Source organism: Lepidochelys kempii, chromosome 7 (assembly GCF_965140265.1).
Source record: "Lepidochelys kempii isolate rLepKem1 chromosome 7, rLepKem1.hap2, whole genome shotgun sequence".
NCBI lineage: Eukaryota > Metazoa > Chordata > Testudines > Cheloniidae > Lepidochelys > Lepidochelys kempii.
This window is the reverse complement of record NC_133262.1, coordinates 90,721,272-90,748,112: the sequence shown is the minus strand read 5'-3', so window position 1 is coordinate 90,748,112 and position 26,841 is coordinate 90,721,272. Positions and strand designations below refer to the sequence as shown.

Below are 26,841 nucleotides of genomic sequence, written 5' to 3'. Positions count from 1 at the left end.
CATCTGAAACCAGATCCACCTCAGACTAAAATATGCAAAGTTATTAAACATACTATGAGGAATGTTTTTTCTAAAATAGACGCAAGAGCTGTGGCTTCAGTCATTAAAGCCGTGGAATCCCACAAGATATTTCAAATGTGGTTGAAATTCATATTTAACAAAGCAGGAGGACAAGTCATTTTTAATTGTATGGATATCACAAAAAGCAAATGTAAAAGTAGAAAAATGACTGAGGTTTGATTTTCTAAAATGACTAGTGAAGCAATGCAATAACCAGAACTGCTTGATAGCCTTGACAAAGTCGAAAAGCCTCCAATGAGCAGCAGTCACTCAATAATGGAGGGTTGTGGCTCTAAACAGGGTACACCTGATACGGTATCTGTTTTAAACATGCTATTTACCTAAGAAAAAGGGCCTCCTATTGACTTTAACAAGCTTTGTATCAGGCCATAGGTCTCCCCATATCACTGGCCAAGGGAAAAAGCCTCATTATCCCAACTAGCAAATGACACAATCACTGGACTTTCAGCTATACTATGAACCAGTTCATCAAGATTATTAGAGCACTCGTGTGCCACCAAAACTAAATAGAAACACTGACACAGAAACACACATCCCTTGTTCTAGATCTTTTCTGAACTCACGGAACAAAGTTTTCTGCAGCTTTTGGAACAGGAATACATGCTGACATCTGTTACCTCAGCTTGCGCAAATATTTTGAAGCCACTAGATTAAAATCAAGCTGTTCAGAGAAAACTAAATACACTAACTGGAATTCTGACTTATGTACATAGCAGTTAAAAATAAGAAAGCCCAACAACAAAAATGATGTAGAATTTTGATGCCATGTTTAAAAATATTATGTATGTATTGACTAGAGAACACAAGTTTTATCAGGAAGACTTTTCAAGGGATCGATTACATCTCATATTAAGAAAATGAAAATACTTTGCTTTTAAGTTGTGCTGAGATTTAAGAAAGAGAAAGAATTTTTAAACTAGACTTTTTTGCTCATGCTATTTCAAAATGGGAACAGCTGCATCCATTATGGTTAAGGTTGCATCCATTCTAATCCTATTTGGTCATTTACAGTTTGAGAAAAATGGTTCTACCATTTACTAAGTCAGCGGTTCCCAAAGTGTTGGGCATGACCCCCATTTGATGGGGTCGTCAGGGCAGAAAGTCCCAGCCAGCAGCTCCGGGGCAGTGGTGGATACGGTGGATTTCGTAGATATGGTACTCCGGGGATAATGCTGTGCCACTGTGCGTGAACAGAATTCACGTCCCCTGCAGATTTCTTTGCTTCTCCGCAGAAAAATTACTTTCTGATAGGGAAGCAAAGGGTAAACTGCGATAGAAGTCACACACCACTCCCTAGCTGTGACATATGTTGAAGTGAGGTATCATCCCACAAAAGGGTATGCTATAATTTGTTTATGAATGAATAACTATTGCCCAGTATGTCATTTGCTCACCAATTTGAAGTTGCTCTACCAAGAGTAGAGAGCAATGAATGCATATATAATGTTTAAAATACACATACTAACAGCGTTTTACTAGAATTATAGTGGAAAATTGGTCTGGTGGTTACAATTCTGGACTGGGGCTCAGAAGTTAGGGTTCTAGCCTCAGCTTTACCCTACACTCCTTGGGGAAGACACTTCTTTGTACCTCATCTGTAAAATAGGCATCATGAATACTTCCCTGAGTCACAGGGGTGAGGATGATCAGTTAATATTTATGAAATGCTCAGATGCAATAGTGGTTGGAGATAGATATCTATGTACTTTTAAGCATTACTTAGTGAACAGATTAGCTAATTCAGAGTATTATATTCGAGTCTTCACTGTTTTAATTCTGCCATCTTCTGCTCTGTGATGGAACTACATGCTGTTTTTATTCAAAACTTAAACTCCATTGTAATGTTTTATAGTTTAATTACCTAAACAGAAAAGGACCATGACTTGGGCATATGCATTCTGACCTATTTGCTGTACAGATGGCACACTGTTCATCTAGTATCCATAGACAGAAGTACAGAAAAAACAGTGTCATATAGTTCACAAAATTCTCAGTGTTTAAGTGTTCCCTCCTGTGTCTGAAACTCAAATACAGCTGTGTTTTTGCTACTGCATGAGAACCAGAGTGAAACCAGAGAGTATGTGCGAAGTGAGTAAAGTGTAAAAAGGATATAAATTAGATGAACATTATTCAGATTACAAATCTGAATAATCTAAAACATATTAACAAATGAATTTTTGTAAGTCTCAGAATGAGTATGTTTTAGGCCTTTTTAAATACATTGCTTGACTATTTCTCACCTATTTTTCCTCCCTCCTCTGTCACTTCCATTTACCATTTTATGGTTTTCTCTGAATTCTTTTTAAGGGACTAGTAGTAAATACTTACTGGGTACAGTCAGTGACAGCAATCTGATAATAAATTTTTTTTTGGGTTTTTAATCTAGTTTTTATTTTAATACCTGCAAAGCTATAAAAAACCCCTTCCCCAAATCCCTGCCCCTGCCCTGCTTCTTCTCTGCCTCCTCCCCCTAAGTGTGGCTCCCCGCTCCTTCCACCTCCCTCCTGGAAAGCACTAAGCGCAGCCAAACAGCAGTTTGGCAGTAGGAAGCAACTGGGGTTGGAATAGGGCAGGGAGGGGGCAGAGTTGGGGTGGGGACTTTGGGGAAGGGGTTGGAATGGGGGCATGGAGGGGTAGAGTGGTGGCGGGGCCGGGGACTTTTGTATCTTTATATGAAAAGATGTCAGTGATGCGGCCCTCGGGCCAATGTACTAGGCCTCATGTGGCCCTCGTGGTGATTTGAGTTTGAGATCCCTGGATTAGAAGAACCCCAGAGTCCCTGACTGGGCTAGGTACACTGTTTAAACTGCAAGATGACACAGGAAGTTCTACAGGCAACAGAGCGAATTCCAAGCCAGCTGATACATAGGATCTGGCAGCTCCATAGGATCTGGCCTTCTTATCCTGATGCCTGAGCCTTGCTTTCCTGATCTGTCCCTGCTTCCCATTTCCCTGCCTTGCTCCTGGTTCTTGCCTTCCTGTCTTGTTCCTGATCCTTGGTCTGGCTTGGACTCTTGGCTTGACTCCCAACTCCAACAGTAGGTCTGACCAACCAAGCCTTGGTTGTAACACTTAAAAGTTTTTCGAATAGAGAGAAGGTTCATTAATCCAAAAGGTCTAAAAAATGTGGTTTCCCATATCACTTGCTATTTTCATATTATGTTTTCTAAAGCATAATGAAGTACATGATATGTTTAAAATAACAATTTAATCTTACCAATTGCAGTTCCTTATGTAATAAAAGTTTACTTCTGTTCCTCCTTGCAGAGGAGGTTAAATGTTACTGTAGAATAAAACATCCTGCACTACATATCATTCCTAAATAACCCCACTGATAAATTAGTTATCAGGTAGTTTAACAAACTTAAATGTTGGTGCTGAACAGTTTTATACGCCTTAATATTAGAGTTTTCATTTATACAGTTGGCATCTATTTATGTTCTCAGAGTTTTTGAATAAAGGTCCAAATGTATGGAAACCTTCTCTCCTGCTAGCAGACGGAAACCAACTATGTGAACTTTAAAGCAGTAAGTCTACTGTAGGGCAGCAAAGAAAAACTTGCAATCACCACTGGACAAGCCAGAGTGACCCCATGGGGTCCTGAGTTAGGCTAAAAGTGTATATAGACTCATGACACCTTTAAAAAAGAAAACAAAACAAAAAACTTCTCTTTCCCTTATTATTGTATACTAGGTCCAGACCTCCTCAATCCATTCTAATGTTTTAAACTGGGTTTACCGCCTTACAGGCTCCTGGAGCAGCTTTCTGCTCAATTACAGCATCCCATCCACTGCGTTCTGCAATAACGTGCATCTAACCCAAAGCAGCTGCCTTGCAGATCTTTAACAAGGGTGCTCTCTACTTAAGACAAAGCTAAGCACTGTCTGAACAGCCTTTAAAGGAATTTCAAATTCCTTTTTCCACCACTAAATAAAACAGAGGTCTAGTCACAGAGATCTATTTAGAAAGAGATAGCCAGATGCACCTCGTCCGTGGAGGCCGCCTTCCTCCCCATTGAGCACAAACTGCTTTTTTGAATTTCTGATGCAACACGTTGCAGCTGACCACTGAAACAGACATCTTAGTTCATACTCTCTGGCTGGAGGACGAATACAGCTGTGGTCTTGTTCTACTGAACTACATGCTTCATTCTAAAAACCTCAACTACAAGAGCTAGCTTTACCACTCCCTCTTCCAGATGGCTGATGGACAATTTTCCCCATGAATGATCACTGCCAATAGCCTTTCCCCACAAAAGCTCCCTACTTGTATAGGCTGACATCCATGATTACAGGCAGTCAAGGGGATGCAAGGACATCCCTTTGAGCAACTTTTGGGGATGAGCAACTTCTTGAAGGAGATTCCAATTTGTGGTGGTATCCTCAGGAACTTAGTTCTTTGATTGCATTTTCCAATAGTCAAGGTATTTAAGAGGCCCAGTGTGCCTAGGAAAAATTAACATCCAGGCTTGTGATTGCAGACCCAAGGGTCTGCAGTAACTCCATACGGGATCCCAGAAGATGCACAAGCTGCAGAACCTGGCTTGGAGTGTGTACACAGGTAAGAAACTCTGGATTAAAATGAAATTGCTTTTTTTCCCTCTTTATTGGTCATGTTACTTCAGAAGATGGTATGCTCACAATAATATGTACCTGGACAGTCAAGATAAGGCTTGAAAAGTTTATGAAACTGCCTTTCCTGAGTATCATAACCTGAATAAAGATTTGGGATTTGAGGGTAAAACCAAGTAAGGCCTGGTATTAACATTTTTGTCCCAAGTTGGCAAAGCAATAGAAATAAGTAGTAGAAGAGTAAGAATCTGTAGATAGGCATCCTGAAGATCCATAGGACAGACAGACATTTTCCTATATTGACCATATGGACCACTGACTTGGGATTCATGAAAAAGTTTGGTGCTCAGAGAGCAATTTACACTTCAAATCCTGGATGAAAGCCTGCCTTTTGAATATGCTGAGTAAATGGCTTGCCCTCTCCAGATCCTGTGGGACTGGGATGATAGCTGTGGTTTGCAAGAGATGATTCAAAGCATCTATTTGGCTTGGCTCGAAAACTACTTTTGTAGCCAGATAGCCTTGTCTGTATTCAAACGGCTGGTGAAAAACCTAGAAGTCTAAGATGATACGCCCTTTATATAAAACAGAGAAATTAAACCTCAGAAGCTCCAATGCTCTGACTCCAGGGAGGGAGGAACTATACTCAAGTATCTGAACTGGTCTAGAACAGTGGTTTTAATTCTTTTTTCATTTGGCAACCCCTAAAATATTTCAAACAGAGGTGTGAACCCCTTTGGAAATCTTAGACATAGTCTGCAGATCCTCAGGGGTCCGTGAACCACAGGCTGAAAACCACTGGTCTAGAAAAATTAAAAAAAGAGAGTCATCTCAGTCCAGTCGCAGGAGAATCAGAGTAAACACAACTAAGAAAACACATGCATACCTGAACAAACTTACCTTTCGTATCCAATCTGACAGGAGTTTAAAAAGCACATATTACTGGTAAGAAGTAAGTTAAATTCTACATTTTCAGTTTAACTTTTTAAAAAACAAATGTCCTTGTTGTTAAGAGATTTCAGGTTAAAATCATTAAAATTATGATGTTCTTAATGAGCTAGAACAGAACATCAACACTATCTAAATCAAAATGATTAATTTCTTTCAGACTTGGCTGCTGGCTAATCAAGTAAGTCTTAAATGATTCAATAACTTAAAAAAAAAATAGAACACAGGCTTTTGTTAATCCAACAAACAGAGATTATCTTTAGACTAAGTTCCCTGGGGCAAGGACTGTCTTTTTGCTCTGTATTTGTACAGCATCTAGCAAAATGGGTCTTGGTCCATGATTAGGGTTCCTAGGGGCTATGGTAATAAAAATAAAATAATGTGAGAAGTACTTTTATCCTTTTCAATGAAATTATTACAACACAAAAAATAGTGTGCTAAACACCATAACGTCTTCAAAAGTTTTCGCAGTGGGCCATAACTTGCAAAGCTTTCTCTCAGCTAAGAAAAATAAATAATTTAAAAAGTTTGAGTTAAAGCCATTGAGCTACGTGTGTGCAGGAGAGAGCAGGTCATAAAACAAGGAGAAAACCCCTCCAGATCTTATGAATATTTTTGGATGAAACTCCATTCACAGATATTGATACGGCTAAACAGGATGCAGCATGAGGAATTAATATTGCCTTATTATATATGTGAGAATCAGTCCCTTAAAGGATCCTAACCAAGCCCAAGTATTAGTTTATTCTTGAGACATTATCCAAGTTCTAAGCATTAATCTCCTTCAGATCTAGCCCTTTAGGGCTGTGTACAAGTCACGACCAAAGTGCAGAAAACTGAAGCTAAAAGCAAGTTTAATTAAATTAAAAAAAATGCTTTTTTACCTTTTACTCTCTGCAATGGCTTTGTCCAAGTGTTTGAAGATATCTTGAAATAAAATACAGCTGGAACGACTGTTGATATCATACCCATATCCTCTCTTCCAGTACTGCTTTAGGTCATTCAGGTATTCCAGTACCTAGAATAAGATTTTAAAATGTGTTACAAAAACGCAACTTTTGTCTAGATGAAGACACTACTACAAATAGCATCGCACTGCCAGCTTTCTTAGGAAAATGGGCAAGTTTGATCAGTCTTCTTAAAAAAAAAAAACTGGCATGCCTACTGTTGCATCCTGAGTTAAAAACACAAACAAACAAACATGGCCACTGATTTCTGCTCTTCCAGCATGAGTGTAAAAATCCTCCTAATGTCATATTTGTAGTAGCTTTTTATTGTGGGAAAGCTTCAAGCAGAAGAGCAATGCTATTTCCTTAACTTCTACGGCTTTCATCACCTTGTTTTTATGTATAATGCATCATTAAATTATCAACTTAAAGAGCCTAGTGCCAAGATCTGTCTTGCTGAAGTGAATCCCACCAGACATGAATGCAGACAGAGCCTGCCCAGCTTCCCCTGCTATGGGCAGCTGCACAGGACACCAAAACCCGGTGCACTATCAAAAGACCCCCACTTTTCTCCCCTACACCAGCTTCCTGGGGCAGACTTCTGAAAACTCTAGCATTCCTCAAAGCCAGAGCAACATGTTATTACAAATGAACACTTGAGTTCTTCTGATGTGGAGACGGCAATATCCCACCAAAGCAACTTGAATCACCAACTGATATGATTGCCATGTGGTTTACTGTACCTGCTCTCATGTTGCTAACCTAGCTGGCTGGCCTGCCCTACCCCATTATGCCTGGGCTCTTCCTCTGGTCCCCTTCTCCCCTCCCCACTTACATGCCAGGTCCCAACATTCCTAGATCCCTACTTCACACTCATACATCAGCTCCATTCTCAGAGACAGCCCTTCAAACATACTAGTTTGGAAGCAAACATACTTTTGAAAAAGATCATTTGACCAAAACCATCAGCAACCTAGTGAGGAGAACTTTAAACTAGGTTTAAAGGGAGCTGGTGACAAAAGCCCAGAAATAAGTATAAAGAAAAGTGACCTTAGAAGAGGATTAGATGTTTGGGGGGATATGGAAAATTACTATACAGTCATAAAAAGAAAAGGAGTACTAAAGGCACCTTAGAGACTAACCAATTTATTTGAGCATAAGCTTTCGTGAGCTACAGCTCACTTCATTGGATGGAGAACAAGAGGGACATCAGAGAGGGAATCTGATCAACACCTTAGAAGTCTACACACAAATGCAAGGAGTATGGGGAACCAACAGGAAAAACTGGAAGTATCAGTACATAAGCTAAATTATGACAAATGGCATCACAGAGACTTGGTGGGATAAGTCTCATGACTCGTATACAAGGGTACAGCTTGTTCAGGAAGGACAGGCAGGGTAAAAAGGAACATGGTGTTGCATTATACATCAAGAATATGAATATATATATATATTAGACACTTACACACACACTTGTTCAGAAAGAGGTGAGACACAGACCAGTTGTGAGTCTCTGGGTAAAGATAAAAGGGGCAAAAATAGGACACATCATTATAGGGGTCTACTACAGATCACCAAATCAGGAAGAGGGGTAGATAAGACATTTCTAAAACAAATTACTCCTGGGGGAATTCTGCAGCACTGGGTATAGAATTTTGTATTTTCCCCACACAAAAAACATTTTGCCTGTGAAGTGTTGCAGTTCTACCTTTTGTCCATCAGAAGCCACTGTGGTGCCAGAACAGCCAGCTGCGTTCATGACAGCTGTTCTAGCTCCACAGCGGCCTGTGGCGGGCAAAAGGCAGAACTGCAGCACTTCTTAGCAAAATGTATTTTATGCAGGAAAATACAAAATTTTATGCCCAGTGCTGCAGAATTCCCCCAGGAGTAGAAGTTCATCATAGCACCCTGCCTGCAGAGCCATGCTAGGACAGAGTGGAGCACACAGGGCTGCGGGGGGAGGGAGGAGGGGCGTGTGTCAGTTGATAGACTGGCTAGTAGGGGGTACAGACTGGAGCATGGGCTCAGGAGCTAGTGGGGTGACAGAGTTAAGCCTGGGGATGAGGGAGGGGGCTGCAGAGACCCACGGGGATGAGGGGTGTGGGGACAGGGGCTGACTGAATGAGAGAGGCTTGGGGGTCAGCCAGGGTCTGCGTGGGGGAGGCTTCCCTAACAATCCCACCCACACCCCCCGAAAAAAACCCTATCATCCACACCCAACATGCTTCAGGTTCACTCCTAGGCTCCTTTCCTCTTCTTCAGCTCTTCCGTTACCCATGACTCCCCCAGGGCTTTGCACTGCTTCTGACAAATATGCAGAATTTCAAATATTGTGTGCAGAATTTTTTATTTTTTTTGGTGGGGAGGGGGGCAACTCTAATGACCCAGAAACACAATGTTCCAGAAGAAAAGAAAAGGAGTACTTGTGGCACCTTAGAGACTAACAAATTTATCAAAGCATAAGCTTTAGTGCGCTACAGCTCACTTCACTGGATGCTCACGAAAGCTTATGCTCTAATAAATTTGTTAGTCTCCAAGGTGCCACAAGTCCTCCTTTTCTTTTTACGGATACAGACTAACACGGCTGCCACTCTGAAACCTGTCATTGTTCCAGAAAGCGGAGGAAGTAACCAGGGGAGCAGCAATGTTAGACTGGATTCTGACCAAAGGAAGGAATTGGTGGCAAATCTGAAGGTGGAAAGCAATTTGTGTCGAAGTGATCATGAAAGGATAGATTTCATGAGTCTAAGGAAAGGAAGTAGCGAGAGCAGCAGAATAAGGAAAATGGATTTTAAGAAAAGCAGACTTTAACAAACTCAGAACTGGTAGATAAGGTACCATGGGAAGAAAATCTAAGGGAAAAAGTTCAGGAGAGCTGCAAGTATCTCAAGACAACCATATTAACAGCACAACTGAAATCTAGCCCGATAGGAATATTAAGAGGCCAATATGGCAGCATCAGGAGCTCTGTAATGACCAGAAATTCAGAAAAGAATCCTATAGAAAGTGGAAACATGGGCAAACTGCTAAGGAGTACAAAAGAATAGCACAAGCATGTAGGAACAAAATCAGAAAGACTAAGGCACAAAATGAGTTACACCTAGCATGGGACAAAAAAGGCAATAAGAAGATGTGGTGTAAATACATTAGGGACAAGAGACAGATGAAGGAAAGAATAGGTCCTCTACTTAGCAGAGAAGGAGAACTGATGACATTAAGAAAGCTAAGGGACATAATGTCTATTTTGTTTCAGTCTTCACTAAAACTGTTAGTGGTGACCAGATACTCAACATAAGTAATATGAACAACAAGGGGGAAAGAATGCATATGGAAATAGAGAAAGAACAGGTTAAAGAATATCTAAATAAGTTAGATGTATTCAAGTCATCAGGGCCTGCTGCAATTCATCCTAGCACACTTAAGGAACTAGATGAAACAATTGTCTCTGAGAACTCACTGGCAACAGGTGAGGTCCCACAAGTCCGGAGAAGGGCAAACAGAGTACCTATGTTTGAAAAGGGGAACAAAGAGGACTCAGGCTGACTGGTCTATAAATTCCCTAACTTCAATACAAATGAACAAATAATTAAACAATCAATTTGTAAGCACCTAAAGGGTAATAGGGTTATAAGGAATAGCCAGCACACTCTTGACAAATCCAGGTCATGTTAATGCAACCTAATTTCATTCTTTAACAAGATTACTGGTCTAATGGATTGGGAGGAAATTTTAGCAATAATATATCTTAATTTAGCAAGGCTTTTGACACAGTCCCACATGACAGTCTCATAAGCAAACTAAGGAAATGTGGTCTAGATGAAATTACTATAAGGAGGGTGCAAAATTGGTTGAAAGACCATACTGTAAGTGTAGTTATCACTAGTTCACTGTCCAACTGGGAGAGCGCATCTAGTGAGGTCCAACAGGGGTCAGTCCTGGGGCCAGTACTATACAATATTTTCTTTCATGATTTAGATAATGGAGTGGAGAATGTACTTATAAAGTTTTCAGATGATACCAAGCTGGGAGGGGTTGCAAGTCCTTGGGAGGACAGGTTTACAATTCAAAATGACCCTGACAAATTGGAGAATTGGTCTGAATTGAAGATGAAATTCAGTAAAGACAAATGTAAAGTACTTCTCTTAGGAAGGAAAAATCAAATGCACAATTACAAACTGGGAAATAACTGGTTAAAGTGGTAGTACTGCTGAAAAGGATCTGGGCGTTATAATGGACCACAAATTGAAAATAAGTCAACACTGAGATCCAGACGCAAGCAAAGCTAGTATTCTGGGGTGTGTTAACAGCAGTACAAGACATGGGAGGTAACTGTCACTCTACTCAGCAGTGGTGAGGTCTCAGCTGGAGTACTGCGTCCAATGCTGGTCACCACACTTTAGGGAAGATGAAAACTTTTTAGGAGAGTCCAGAAGAGAGCAACAAAAGTGATAGAAGGTTTAGAAAACCTGACCTATGAGAAAAGGTTAAAAGAAACAAAAAAACAAACAAAACAAACAAACTGGCAGTCTTGAGAAAAAAAGACTGAGGCAGGACCTGATAACAGTCTTCAAATATGTTAAGGGCTGTTATAATGAGCACAGTGATCAACTGTTTTCCATCTCCACTGGAAGTAGGATAAGAAGTAAAAGGCTTAATCTGCAGCAAAGGAAATTTAGGTTAGATATTAGAAAAAACTTGCTAACTATAAGGGTAGTTAAGATCCAGAATAGGCTTCCAATTGAGGTTGTGAAATTCCCAACATTGGAGGTTTTTAAGAACAAGTTGGACAAACACCTGTCAGGAATGATTTAAGTTTACTTGAACCTGCTACAGTGCAGGGGGCTGAATTTGAAAACTTCTTGATATCCCTTCCAGCCCTACATTTCTATGATTCTGTGTACATATACACAAGAAACTTATATTCAAACCCATGCTCTCCTCCTCTTAAGCCTCTCTTCCTTCGTTTGTTACTGCCACCTCTTGCATCTTATGTAAAGTCAGATTTTCAGAAGAGAACCACTGTCAAACACTTAAACATAATGTTGCAATAAATATACATTATTCCTAAATATATATGCTGCTGCATTCTAAATAAGCTGCAAGTCACTGAAGTCCAGTAATGTGATAATTACTATGGTGTGTGTATTTGTAAGGCCATAATGGGATAAATAAGGGGACAGGATGTGCTAGTTGCACAACTGGAAAAAAACCCCACACTTGTACACACCTGTTTTTCCATAGAAAGGTCTTGGTTAAAAGTGGTAAGATTCTTAGTTTGGCACACTACTTCTGATTAAATCCATTTAAGTGGAGTTACAAACAAGCAGTGACCCTCCCATCAATAACTTCTACCCAATGGCAAGACTTCTATATCCAAAAGGATGAGGACAAGCTAACTCAAACACATCCTACCAGGGATATTGTCCAAATGCTTTAGACAAAGACCAATTTCCAGGGTCGATAGGAAAAAATAAAATAAAATAAAATAAAATAAAATAAAATAAAACAAAACACAGCTACTTATCAGTAAGGCTATGGTTTTGTCATGGAGGATGCGGAAGTCATGGAATACGTGACTTCAGCCCTGGCAGCTGGGAGCTGCAGGGTCCCGCCGCCTCCCGCAGCAGTGGGGAGCTGTAAGGTTCCCCCACCACCTGAGGCAGCAGGCCCCGAAGCTCTCAAAAGCTATGCGCAGCGGAGGTACGCCGCAGCTCCCACTGCAGGGCACAGGGGGACCCCCGCCTGCTCCCTGGGTGGAGAACCCCGCCCATTTCCCACTGCAGCTGTGGCAAGGGGATTCCCACAGCACTCTCCACCGCCGGGGCAGAGTGATCCTGTAGCTCCCCTCCGGCACTGGTGGCAGGGAGACCCTGGAGCTCTGAGCCTCCACGGGTGGTGGGGGCCCCAGAACTCCCAGCCACCCCACAGCTGCCTACTCCCTTCCCATTTTATCATGGGTATTTTTAGTAAAAGTCAGGGACAGGTCATGAGCTTCCAAGAAGTTTTCTTTATTGCCCGTGATGTGTCCGTGACTTTTACTAAAAATATCCATGACAAAATCTTAGTCTTACTTATAAGTATACTGATGCTCCTGTATTGGTCTACACCGGGGGGGCAAACTTTTTGGCCTAAGAGCCACATCGGCTTTGTGAAACTGTATGGAGGGCTGGGTAGGGAAGGCTGTGCTTCCCCAAGCAGCCTGGTCCCCTGCCCCCTATCTGCCCCCTCCCACTTCCCGCCTCCCTCAAAACCCCCGACCCATCCAACGATCCTTGTCCCCTGACCACTCCCTCCCAGGACCCCAGCCCCTAGCCACCCCCTGGGATCCCACCCCCTACCCAACCCCACCTTCTCCCTGTCCCCTGACTGCTCTGACCCCTATCCATACACCCAGGCAGGTACCGCCGGAACTCCCATGCCTATCCAACGCCCCCTGTTCCCTGTCACCTGACTGCTCCCCGGGACCCCTTGCCCCTTATCCAATACCCCACCACCTTACCATGCTGCTCAGAGCAGCAAAGCCCCGCCGCCTGGCCAGAGCCAGTCACGCCGCCGCCATGCGGCCTGGCAGGAGCGGTGAGCCAGAGCGCTGGTGGCACATTGTGCTGAGGCTGCAGGGGAGGGGAGACAGTGGGGGAGGGCCCAGGGGCTAGGCAGGACGGTCCCGCGGGCCGGATGTGGCTGTGGGCTGTAGTTTGCCCACCTCTGGTCTAAACAGTGTTTATAAGCTCACACTTAGAGGACTCTCAACTGACCAAAACTGATTTTTATTCAGAGATTCCAAGGCCAGATGGTGCAGTTGAAATCATCCAGTTTGACTTCCTGTATACCATAGGACATAGAACTTCTTCAGGGATGATGCATAGCAGATACCTCAGTGATATGCCCGCCATCTCTGACCAACTTTTAAAAGTGACAACCTCTGAAAGACAATTGCAAACATACAGCAATATCCCTTTGTCCCCAACTTGGTCAGTCATACCAAAAGCTGCTGAGACACACAGCATAATCTGAAAGGAGAGCTGATCTTCTCAGAAGCCAAATCTAAGCAGAAGCAGATCATACATCACCCTTACATGCGTGATCTAACTCCAAGAGAATACCAGAACCTAGACTGACATTTAAGTCATCATGGTTATCTTTTAAAAAATAAAAAAAAAAATCCCCAGAACCTCTCTGTCACACACTGACACGCCAAGCTATAGCCACCCTTGGGATGAAGGCAAACAACCAACCTCTCCCCCCGCCAGCAATAGATGTAAAGGGGTCCTCTACCTCTTCAAAAAAAAAGCCTCTCATCCTTATCCATATGACCACCTTCAGTACACATCACGACAACCTCAACCAACCAAATATTACTTCTACATCTTTGTACTGATAATGAAAGCTGATGCAATTAATACATTTTTCATCAAATTTGGTCCTGGGACATGTGTCTCCAAATTCCACAGTGGATACCTGATCTTGGGAGGGTACAATATCTTTACAGCTCTGAAAGCCTAAAAAAGGAGAAGATGAAAAGTCAACTTTGTTGAATCCAACATATCCCATAAATGCCATGTGTACTTTGGTATTGCTTAATTCAAGGGATGCCCCATTGTGTTATAAAGCTTAGAATCTTTGGAAAGTGCGTCTTATTGGGCTTCCAAAAGCACTATTAAGTACCAGGCATTATTACATCACGTCAACAAACCTAAGAAGTAGAGCATCTTCACCCTGATCAGTTTCAATCCTCATTCTTATACCTGAAGTACTATCCTCTCCAATCTCTAGCAGCTGACTTAGCTGTAGAAAGGTTTTTGTTTGCCAGAAGCATATGGACTATCAAACGCAGGAGGCTTAAAGCTTATTCCAGTGACAAAGAACAGAGTCAATGTTGGGATAGACTAAAACATGATATATACAGTTCAATATCTAAAAACAAAAGTGTCTCTCTAAATGGCCCTCGGTACCCTGACCTCAAATACAATCCCCTTGTTTAAAATGAAACAGTTAATAAGACTAACCAAAAATAAACAAGGAGAAGCCATTCAACTGAAGCAAAAAACCCTCATCTCACAGAGACCCTCCCTTTCTTCTTTTTCCCGCATCCCCAATGCCTGATAAAAATGGCATGCTTTGATGGTCAACAAGTTCAGGCTATTTTGGGCTGGGAGAATGATCAAGTGAATAAAAAAGTCCAGGGCCCCTTACAGAATATGTCCTGCCAGCAACTCCCTCATATTTAGAACAAGGGGCTCCAGCTCAAGCATCTCTGCTGATCGGTGCCGCAGCAGTGTCACACAAGAAGAGAAGCCATCTGTTTGACAGGAAGATCCCAAGCCATTTATGTCTTTATAGGTCAAAACCAACATCCTGAATTTCCACCCAAAAACCAACAGTGCAGATTCCACAGAGTACTGATGCAAGTGGCAGATATCGCCAAACCTTATTTTGTTTTGCCAGGGGGAGTGGGATACATTCTTGCCAAAACTGCTCAAATGTCTTAGGAGTATCATAGTGAGTTACATGTGACTGGGATAGAAAACTCTGTTTTTTTTCCTCTAATGCGTAGGTCTAAATTATCCTACAGTGCTGAATCCTCATGAAGCAATGGATGTAATGTAAGTTTCACTGTTTAGACCAGAACTCCTCCGGCAACATCAGTTACCAGTGAGCTTTCCTGAATATATCTGTAATAAGAAGAACTGAAATAGAGGGGATGGAAGTATAGGCACTCTTATTATATATGGAGCCACACCAACAAACATTAGCAGGCATAGTTATCTCCCTGTATTGGGCTCTTCAGATTCCAATCTAATATTTTTCTGTGGAGAAGTGAATAATGTTCTTCAGATCTTTTGGAGGAAAGTGGTAAAGTATGCATTACAAATACTAGTTACTCTCAACAATCTTGTGAGCTAGGCAAGAATGTTAATCCTAATTTACCAATGCGGAAACTCAGGAGGAGAAAGACAAGCTGAAAGTCACAAAAAGTATGTATCTGGGTCAAGAGTGGCACTCCAATCTCCTGACTTCAAATCCTGTGCCTTAGCCACAAGGTTATAAGTATTTACTCCGTTGTTTTTTGTTGCTTGTTTGTTTTTTATGTTTTGTTCCTTCCTTCAGGGCTTGCAGATCTGGACACTAATTCTATCATGCTCTAAAAAATAAAGGGAGAGAGACTGGGACAAACTGGGGGTGACTGCGCACAAGGGTCTAACCACTAAAGAATCCTCCTCACCTCAGAACCTGGAACAGAATTCTAGATTCCTGAGTCTCACCATTCTTCTTTCGGCAAGCAGCTGGGAAAGCCATTGGTAAAACGTGCCTCATCTCCCTCTAGCAGGTGGCCCATGTAGACAATAACTTACTACTGCTATCAATTACTCCATTAGCTCAAGTAGCAGATGTCTGTGCTGTGATCAGTATTGGAACCTCTAGATCCAGTCACGTGGGAGTCAATATGGTTCAACATGATGGAATTTGTTGAATTTTTCCTAATTTCCTTTTTTAAACATGAATGAAGTCAAACAAATTTTAAGGTTACAAAGTCAAGCACGCAAAAGTAGGCAAATGCCAAAATTACAGTTACCATGCAGACTTAGTTCTGCCCCCTTGTGTTTAGTCTCAGTAAGAGTCTAAAACTGCGTCATGACATACTGTACATTTTTCCAAAGGAGCCCTGCCTCATTGAGTGCCCAGGACTTTTTTATTAAGAGGGCTCCTCTAAGTTGCTGTCACTGATTTTCTGGAGTACTATTTCACAATTTCAAGAATAAATGATACACATTCAAGTTCAGTTTTCACCTTGTCATCCCTCTTCCCCCATAAGAAAAGACAAGACAAACATTTGAATGTTTTTTGTCAGGCACAGTGAAGCCTGATAGACAAAAGAGAGAGGGAAAACGTTTCTCTTTTAGAAGTCTAAACGATTTGTCAGTTAACTCAGAAAAATGGGTATTTCTATTACATTATGTTCTAATTGATGCTCAGATTTGCTTTTCATAAGTGTAGTAAATCATGTAAAATCTTTCATATTGCAGAATTACATCTGAAAGAAACATTAAACTAAAACTTCTTTTTTGTAAGAATATCCGTATAACAAACTGTTTACATAAATACTGAACAGAACAACTTTACACAAAGTTATCGCCACCATACTACATACATGCAACACCTACCTTAGCATCATCTTCACTGAAGAGTGAGCACCAGGGAGAATTCACATTTTTAATAGCTAACTCGAACGAACAGGTAAAAAAAGCAACTTGAACCAAATCTGTAATAAATCCAAATAAATAAGTGACAGATGACAATTAAGTTTATTTGCTCTCTACCACCCACTCCCAGCATCACCCTCCTATTATGAGGAAGAATATAAACAAGAATATAAAATAATAGCCAATCCAGAGCCCAAACACATAATGTATGCTAAGGCTCCAATTTTGCACTATGGGCCTACTCAAATGTATATATGATCAGGACCTTAGTTTGTAAGCCTTTCACAGGGCAGGGACACGTGAGTGTAACCATCACCTGTTTAGTAATTTACATCTACAGGTGTGTATTATTATTATGCAGTCGACAATAGTTACAAGATATAGAAATAAGGCTATGTTTACTCCCTTGTTATTGGGCTATTAGATGGCAAGAACAAATGCACTACTTTTCTGATTTAAGACAGCAAGTCCAACTCAATGCTTTGCAAGTTTCACGTAGAAAAAAAAAAATCTACATCTTACAAAATTATAGTAATCTCTTACATTCTCTCTGAATGACCCCACAGGCTTGCACAAAATTCCCCTATTAGGCAGAACACAGTGCCAGCTACTCTAATCATTCTTATTTTAGCAACTACTTGTCCACTTACAATTTAGCTGAAGGTATAAGGATTCTGAATACATCAGTTATTTCAGTAGCAGCAAAGGCAACTCGTGCATTTTGTTATGACATTCTAAAATAAGAGTTTCTATAAAAATTTGCATAGAAGATGGAATTTAATACAGGAGAGTTTCAATGTGGAAAACAAAAACATTTACCACATTATACCAGTTTTAGTTTAGACTATGAACTGTGCCTTTTCTTCAAGAGAAGAACATTTTGAGAAGTATTTATTCAACCTGTATCACGTTAATATCTCCTTTGGGCTAAACGGGAAGGGTTTTTCTACAGTAGGTTCTCTGACTGTTCACTAACAATGAATATTCATTATCACAATACTGTATTTAAGAAATTTAAGTTAACATAAGTAAAGAGGAATAAAACTAGAATTTGTATGTGATTTGGTAAAACTATACTTTTTTCCTTAAAAGTAATCCAGAATTGTGGGTTCCTTTGTATCTTTGGTCCTTCTCCCAGAAGGGTTCCTCAATTAAACTGTTAAAACTCGTTCTTTGTGACTTTGTATTACAACATTTGTGTCAGGGTACATTACCCACGTTGGCTTTGGTAAATGAAGTAATTCTTAAAAGCTGTTCTTTTCAAATAGCGATATGACATGCTGTCTTCACTAATCTTTCCAAAGGCCTATAAAAGAGCATTTTAAACTATTTGTTCTTCATAACTATCTGAAGATCCTAGAAAACAACATTTATGAAAGTTAAGGAATAAAAAACCAGAATAAGTACACTACCTGCATTTAAGTCACGCACTGGTACACACAAGGTAGCTGCAATTTTTTCCAAAACCCTTTTCATCTCAGGACCCTGTTTGAAGGCATCCACTTCGTACATAGCTGTAGCGTTCTCTTCTACACAGGTTACAAACTTCTCACAATGATCAAAGAACCTCATTAATTTGTCATTAATCTCAGTCGTCTCATTCTCAATATCTGAAAGGAAAAACAATTCTTAATGGAAAACCCCTACAATACACACAAAAAACAAATAATTTAAAGAATTCCCTTCCAGATTTTACAAAAGTTGTTCTGGGGACTGAATGGGAAGTCAACATGTCAGACAGCCTAATTTATAACAAAAACCAAGATAACGTCAGAATTAAGATGTTAATTATAATCTATTAGATTTAAACGCTGTCCAGAATAAGACAAATGGAAAACTACATTAGCTTCAATTGTATGTATTTCAAACAGGGCTCTAACACTGCTTTCCCTGATATGTAAAGAGATCCTATTGCAGGGGTGGGCAAACTTTTGGCCTGAGGACCACATTGGGTTTTCGAAATTGCATGGAGAGCGGGTTAGGGGAGGCTGTGCTTCCCCAAACAGACAGGCGTGGCCCGGCCCACACCCCTATCTGACGCCCTCCGCTTCTCGCCCCTTGACTGCCCCTGCCCCATCCATCCCTCCTTGTCCCCTGACCTCCCCCAGACCTCCCGTCCCTGTCTGCCCCCATCCAACCCCTCCTCTCATTCCTGACTGCCCCCCCCCGGGACCCTTGCCCCATCCAACCACCCCTTCTCCCCTACTGCCCCCGGAACCTCTGCCTGCCCTCCGCCACCCATGAACCCCCCCTCTCCTTCCCAACTACCCCCTCCCGGGACCTCTGCCCCCATTCAACCCCCGTTCCCCAACCTCTGACCACCCCGCCCCCTATCCACACCCCCACCCCCTGACCACCACCCCGAACTCCCCTGCCCTCGATCCAACCCTGCCTAGCCCCTTACCACGCTGCCTGGAGCACCGGTGACTGGCTGCGCTGCTCAGAGCGCCAGGACAGGCCCGTGCTGCCTGACTGGAGCCAGCCACACCACCGCGCAGAACAGAGCACCGGAGCAGGCCGTGGCTCTGCAGCTGCGTTGTCCGGCAAGAGTTCGCAACCCCACCACCATTGCACCAGCATTGCACCAGCAGTGCAGTGAGCTGAGGCTGAGGGGGAACAGCAGGGGAGGGGCCGGGGGCTAGCCTCCGGGGCAGTAGCTCAGGGGTAGGGCAGGAGGATCCCGTGGGCCGGATGTGGCCCGCAGGCCGTAGTTTGCCCACCTCTGTTCTATTGAGAACCATGCTAACCAAACTATTCTTAAGATTATATCTACCCTATAATGGAAACATTTTCCTCTCCCTACTCGTACAACAACATTTTAAAACAAAATTTATCACAGGTCTTTAGAGCTAGAGAACACTGGAGAGACAATGGCAGAAGACTGATCCTAGAGAAGATTGTTTCAAGGACAGGTGGCTTCCTTTATGCAGTGGTGGGTTTTACACCTCCTCCCCTTGTGCGCATGTGTGAGGAGGGGGAAGTTCTGTTTCTGCATCCCACACTCCACTTGTGTCTTGGGGCATCCAAGTGAGTCCTAGGCAGAGTTTCACCTTACCCCCACCCCCAGGCCAGTCCCAGGCAGGGCTCCACTTTACCTGCACCAGTGGTGTATGCTGGGGGCCCCCAGCCCAGTCCCCACCTTAGCCCTCCCCCTCATCATGTGTGCGCTGGGGTCCCCCAGGCCAGTCCCACACAGGACTCCTCTTCAGCCCGTGCGTGTGCGCTGGGGGCTCCTAGTCCAGTCCCGGGCAGGGCCCCACCTTAGCCCCCCACCCCGTGAGTGTTGGGGGCAGGTAAACCAGTCCTGGGCAGGGCTCCACCTTAGCTGCGCCACTGGGGTGTGCTGAGGCCCAAAGGCCCGTTCCGGGGCGGGCCCCACTGTATTCCCCCCACCACCTCGTGTGTGTGCCGGGGCACCCAGGCCAGCCTTTCCCGCTCCGTTACCTCTGGCCGGCGGCTGCCGGTGCAGGGCCAGCTGCAGCCCCTTGCGGAAGGCGGCGCTGCTGTCCACGCACCGGTGCTTGGAGCTGCTGGCGAAGGCGAAGCGGCGCTGCGGCGACAGCAGGCCCGGGAAGCGGGCGGCCAGACGCTGGGCCAGCTGCTCCATGTCGAGGCGGCCCTTGGGCGCCAGCTTCCCGTCCATGTCGGGCTGGTACCACATGTCCCAGCGGGCGAGCCGCTGCGCGGCGGGGCACGGCCGCTCCTGGCTGCGGAGCAGGCGGTGCAGCTGGCCCAGCTTGCGGATCTGCTTCTCGGTGGGGAAGCGTGTGCCGTGGCGGATGAGGGCGCGGAGCTGCAGCGGGGCGCAGGCGGCGGAGGGCAGCAGGTACCCGGGGTCCGGGGGCCCCAGGGAGAGAGGGTCCCGCAGCAGGTGCTGATTCACCTCCTCGTACCGGGACTTAGTCCCGAAATAGCCGCTCAGCAGGGACGTGGCAGCCGCCCTCTCCTGCGCGAGGGAGACGCGGAGCAGCAGCAGGAGCACCGGCAGCGAGCGGCGCCCCGGGAGGGGTCCGCGGAAGCAGCTCGCCATGGGGAGACTAGCGGCTCTGCACAGACACCCGGGCAGGGGAAACTGAGCCTTCCCTGAGGAGGGGACTCCGGACCGGGCTCTGCAGCGGGGCGGGGCGGGGCTTGCACCGTGACAGAGAGCGGGCCGGGAACCCGCTGTTATGCTCCGCCCTGGCCCGGCCTCCTGGCCGCTGCCTTCCGGGGTTCAGCCAGGCCGAGGTGAGAGCTGCCCTCCGGCAGGATGATCACCGGCTCCCTCAATGACCTTTGCCGCTGGAAGCGAGAGTCCGCTTGTAAAAATGGCTCCCGACCCCGGCTGCTGCCTAGTGCAGTGGTTTTCACACTTTTATTTCGGGGGGGCCCCAGTGGAAGAAAATTGTTGATGCCCGCGACCCAACGGAGCTGGGGATGAGGGGCAGAGGGTTGGGGTGTGGGGATGAGGGATGTGGGATGTGGGGTAGGGCCAGGAATGAGGGGTTCAGGGTGTAGGAGGGGGCTCTGGGCTGGGCAGGGGTTTTGGGGTGCAGGAGGGGCTCCGGCTTTAGGGGGAGCTCAGCGCTGGGGCAGGGGATTGGGGCAAGGGGTTAGCTCCAGCGGCTCCTGGTCAGCAGTGCAGCCCGGGTGCAGAGTCAGTCTTCCCTCCTGTCCTGCACCGCGGACCACGCTGTGCCTGGAGCGACCCGCAGCAGGTCCAGGTCCTTGGAGGCACGCAAGCGGGCCAATGGGAGTGCGGAGCCAGTGCTCAGGCTGGGGGCAGCGCGCAGAGCCCCTTGGCCCCCATGCCGAGAAGCCGGACCTGCTGCGGCCTGCAGGGCCGGTGTAAGGATGTTTTGCGCCCTAGGCGAAACTTCCACCTTGCACCCCCCCTCCGCCCTGACGTGCCCCCACCTTCCAGCAGCTCCCCGCTGCCCCCCTCCGCCCTGAGGCGCCCCCCCACCGCGGCAGCTCCCCGCTGCCCCCTTTCCCCTCGGGGGGCCGTGTGGCAACTCCCCCCCTTCCCTCGGCCCAGGGAGCTGTGCAGCAACGCCCCGCAACAGCTCACCTCTGCTCCGCCTGCTCCCCGAGCACACCGCCGCCACCGCTTCTCCCGCTTCCCAGGCTTGCAGCGCCAATCAGCTGTTTGGCACACAAGCCTGAGAGGGAGAGAAGCAGAGCAGGGTGGCGCGCTCAGAGGAGGAGGCGGAGCAGAGGTGAGCTGGGGCAGGGAGCGGTTCCCCTGTGCGCCATACTTTCCCCCCCCCCCTTACTTGCTACAGGTGGTCCTCTCCTCGCCCCAGCCCACCTCTGCTCCACCGCCTTCCCGGAGCGCGCTTTTGGCTGCCCCCAACCACTTGGTGCCCTAGGCAACCGCCTAGTTCGCTTAGTGGTTGCACTGGCCCTGGCTGGCCGTTTACAGGGCGCAGCGCGGTATCGGAACAGGTAGCTGGGCAGCACCGCCGATGGGACTTTTAATATCCCAGTCGGGGGTGCTGACAAGAGCGACCCAGTGCCTTACATGCCGCAACCCACATTTTGAAAAACACTGGCCAAGAGCACTGAAGCCAGGCTACCCCCAGGGCCATACCCTCATCCTGGGTTTGCTGGGTAGTGGGGAACGGAGGAAAGACCATAACTGTCTGCCCCTGCTCTTGATAACGCGTCAGTCAAACCCCACTCCCAGGCCCAGTCATGAAACTGAAAACTGAAAAACCAAGATATTATAAATAAACAAACAAACCAACCAGCGAGGAGGGTGACTTATTCCACCTTCTGGTTTTTGAGAAGTTAGGAGGAAAGCCACTCATCCCCCCACTTGTGCTTAATCCTGTCAGCTTCAAAATTCAACCAACCAAAAAGCTGGAATCCTCACTGGCTGCTTGGAAAAGGGAGCCAATTACCCTCTTCATGTCCCTCCCTCCCCACCCAGCTTGTGCTACTCTCCAGTTTCCTTCCATGTTCCTTACCTTCCTTCTGTATGATCGCAGCTCTTTTATCTACACCCTAAAGGTCTCCCCAAGACTTCTCTGAGCTGCCTGGCTTCTGTCTGGACCGGAAGCTAGTTTCATTGGCCATATCCATAGTGGCTGCTGAAGGGGATGTTCTCCTTGTAGAACTCCTGCTATACAGCCTACACCTTTATGTGCAGGTGGTGGAGTCCCCACTTGGTGCACCAGAGGTTGGCCCTGACTTGTGTTACCAGACTCAGAGACTTTCTGGACTATGGTCTGACAGACTGGGTGGACTCCATGGCACTTGGACAGGTCATGGGGTTGTCCCCTCGGTGCTTTCCCTTTAGCATGTTCCAGGAGATGAGGGCAGCTGTACCCCTGCTTCTCTCCCTTTTCTCAAGCAGGCCCTGCGGGAAAGTGCTCTCCCCCCACCTCTCACCCTGGACCTCTGGAGCTCATTGTTGGCCTACTGACCCATGAGCCTTCCTGGCTAGGCCCAATGCATCACCTGAATCAGCCGAACACCATCCAACCAGTCCATCTACAAACTGCACATAGACAACATCTGTACACACTCATGCCACATACTATCTACTTCCTTGCCCTCTTGTCCCATGCTGATGTCAAGTGATGAGACTTGCTGCATCTGTGGAGGGCAGGGAGCTCCAGTGGGGTAGTCTTTACTCCACTCTGGTCACTGGAGATATTAACTGTCATTCCTTCATGGAATCATGTGTGCCTGATGCTGTTCAAGGAATCCCGACACCCATCCCTCTGTGGCAAGAGGGAGATCCTGATGTAGAATGCATCAGGATGCATTCCCTCTTCCAGCTCCTCTAGAACCTCATTGAGAGGTTCTGGCTGCACTTTTCCCCCCACTTCTTTATCCTCTCACATCCATGGTTTCATCAACCTCATCAGCCTCTTCCTGGCACTTGTCAAGATGGCCATCCACTAAACCAGGAAGAGGAAGCTGAATGGCGTGGGAGGAAGGGCTCTGCAACTGTGGATCCTAGTTCTGGTCCCTCGTCCAATCACACCTCCAGGCAGAGTTTCTCTGGGCAGTGTCCACTGGCTCTTTAGACAGCTTTGAGGAGCAGTCCAGAGTTCTCTGCTCAATGTCTCCTTCTAGATCCCTAATTTTTAATCTTTGACCCACACTCCTGTCCCTGTTTTCTCATTTGTTGTCCCAAGAAGTCGTTTGGGATCAATGGTTCCTCACCGAGGGCTGAAGGGGTGGGCATTTAGCCTTGGGTGGGTCGAGGCCCACCATATCCCAGATACCATAATAGGTACCTTCTTTCTGTCCCCCTTTCCCTCTCCTTTTCTCCTCAGTCTTCTACCCCACCCATTCTGTTTCTTGGCCACCCCCTATTCTGGTGCATCAACTCAGACACCCACCTGCCCTTCTTTAGTCAATTCCTATTCTTCACATTCCCCTGCCCCTCAGTATCCCCACTACCCTCACATTCTTCTTTCTAGGGGGCCACAGGCCAAAGTGCTTCAGAGTTAAAGAAATTTCCCAGAATGCATGTGTGACATACTAATACCCTTGTATTGGCACCCTACACCCTATTGTACTAATCTTTGTTAAAAATATGCCTTGTAAGGTAATTAAATATTCATGGTAAATAGGCCCAATGGCCTGTGATGGGCTATTAGATGGGGTGAGATCCGAGTTACCCAGGAAAGAATTTTCTGGAGTATCTGGCTGATGAATCTTGCCCATATGCTCAGGGTTTAGCTGATCACCATATTTGGGGTCGGGAAGGAATTTTCCTCCAGGGCAGATTGGAAGAGGCCCTGGAGGTTTTTCGCCTTCCTCTGTAGCATGGGGCACGGGTCACTTGCTGGAGGATTCTCTGCTCCTTGAAGTCTTTAAACTACGATTTGAGGACTTCAATAGCACAGATATAGGTGTGAAGGTTTTTTTGTAGGAGTGGTGGGTGAAATTCTGTGGCCTGCGTTGTGCAGGAGGTCAGACTAGATGATCATAATGGTCCCTTCTGACCTAAATATCTATGAATCTATGAATCACTTGAAAACTCATAATTTGTCAGTCATTATTATCCTGATTCAATGTTGACATATTTTATGTGATGCTATAATAGTAGCCTGTATGGTGTTATTAACACATTCCAAACCCCACAGCCCTGCCCAAATGGGAGATGGCAAACAGGTCTGTCCTAGACAAAGGAATGTGTGCTCTGCTTAATTTGCATTTAAGCAGTAAACAGAGGCAACAGAGAAAGCTCAAATGGGTGAGAAAAAGCCAGGAGGGAACATCATTCCCCATAGATTCTTTGTCTTCTACTGCCCAGGTGGAAATGATTTCCAGGAGGGGGACTGAAATTATAAAAAGGAGGGGCAAACATCTGCCAAAGGCACCCCTTTCTATTCCTCCCTCCCCTTGCATTCACTACACCTGAAGAGAAAAGGGAAAGAGTTGTTGGACGGTGGGGGAGGGATCTTGACCTACAGAGTTTGGTCAATAAGACTGCTGAAAGCATGTGGTGAGAAACTTTGCTTGAATCTAATATAGTTTGTTTAATTAGGCATTAGTAAATGTTATTATTTTCTTTGTAACCATAGCTGAGTTTTATGCCTCATTACTTGAACTTACTTAAAATTCATCTATTTGTAGTTAATAAACTTGTTCTACTGTTTTATCTAATCCAGTGTGCTTATATCAAAAGTTTCTGAATAACTATTTGAGATAATAAACTGGCATATTATTCTTGTTAGGGAATAATAGACTTGAAATATTTGTACTGTCTGGGAGAGGGCTAGGTAGGGCTTAAGTTCAGCCAAAGCTGTCCAGAGCAGAGCCTGGTAAATATTTTCAAACCTGTGGGGCAGAAGCCCTGAGCCCCAGCGCCGCTGCATGGGGCAGAAGCTCCCAGCCCCAGGGCTTTGGGAAATACTGTATAAGAATTTAAGCCCTGGTACAGGCCATGTTCCTGAATATGGGATGGGGGCAAAACGTGTGTGTGGTGTGAGAATGCTCTACAGCAGTGATTTTCAAACTGCAGGTCGCTACCCAGTACCGGGTCACGGAATGTAAGGCACTGGGTTGGGGTGGCTCTGGTCCACAATGCTGACTGGGCCGTTAAAAGTCCCATCAGCGGTGCTGCCTGGCTAAAGCAGGCTAGTTACTACCTGTTCTGCCCTTGCTTTGAGCATCGGCTCCGCACTCCCATGAGCCAGGAACCAGCCAATGGGAGCTGGGGGCGGGTGGGGGGAGAGGCAGGGGCACCTGTGTCCGAAAGCTGCGTGCAGCCGCTTGCGTGCCTTCACCTAGGAGCTATACCTGCTGCTGGCCACTTCTGGGGCGCAGCTCAGTCCGCAGTGCTAGAACAGGCAGGAAGCCTGCCTTAGCATCCCTGCTGTGCCATTGGCTGGGAGCTGCCTGAGGTAAGCCTGTGCCCCAATCCCCTGCTACAGCCCTGACCCTGCCCCAAACCTGGAGCCCTTTCCTGCACCCCAAACCCCTCATCCTGGCCCCCCCCCAGAGTCTGCACCCCGATCCCAGAGCCCCAAACCCCTGCCCCATTGCAGAGCCCCCTCCCACACCCTGAACCACTCATTCCTGGCCCCACCCCGCAGTCCTTACCCCCGCACCCCAACCCTCTGCCCCAGCCCTGAGCCCCTCCCAGACCCTGATCCCCAGCTCCGTTGGGTCATGAGTATTAACAATTTTCCTAAACTGGGTCGCCAGAAATTTTTTTTGAAAACTGCTACTCTACAGTGGAGACAGTGATATTTCAGAAAGTGGGAATACATAGGGACACTGCAGAGAGGAAAGTGTAGCAAAACTTGTGACAAAATTGCATGATATTCCACATCTACCATTAATTAAACACTTGTTTAATCCACCAAATGGTCATCTACCCTCATGACAGCTGTTATTGATAAGTTTACCAAGTGAGGGATTTACAGTCAGGACACGTGGCAAGCTTCATGGTCTGAAGAGACCGTGACAAATAGTTAGCTTGTCTGAGACCCCGCTCAGCGTCATATCAGGTTTGATTTACTGCGAAGGCAATGAACCAATTTTTTGAATCAGTTTTGTACCGGACATGGAATTTGTGCTTCAGCAGAACTTTGGGGGCATTTTAGAGATAGTCCATTATGTCAGTGTGGGCAGCCACAAACC

General features: G+C 45.6%; 1 protein-coding gene across 3 annotated transcripts in view; it reads right to left on the bottom strand.

Annotated features, from left to right (window-relative positions):
* The window catches only part of MINPP1 (multiple inositol-polyphosphate phosphatase 1), a 119,397-nt gene extending 98,525 nt beyond the window's left edge, over window positions 1-20,872 (bottom strand). For all 3 annotated transcript variants that reach the window (XM_073353749.1, XM_073353748.1, XM_073353747.1), the window contains exons 1-4: window positions 20,194-20,872; window positions 18,162-18,359; window positions 16,711-16,808; window positions 6,485-6,618 (exon numbers count right to left, since the gene is read on the bottom strand). In XM_073353749.1, the coding sequence (XP_073209850.1) occupies window positions 6,485-6,618; window positions 16,711-16,808; window positions 18,162-18,359; window positions 20,194-20,779 (1,016 nt within the window). In that variant the 5' untranslated portion in view covers window positions 20,780-20,872. The remainder of the gene's footprint in view (window positions 1-6,484; window positions 6,619-16,710; window positions 16,809-18,161; window positions 18,360-20,193) is intronic.
* Window positions 20,873-26,841: the final 5,969 nt, after the last annotated feature.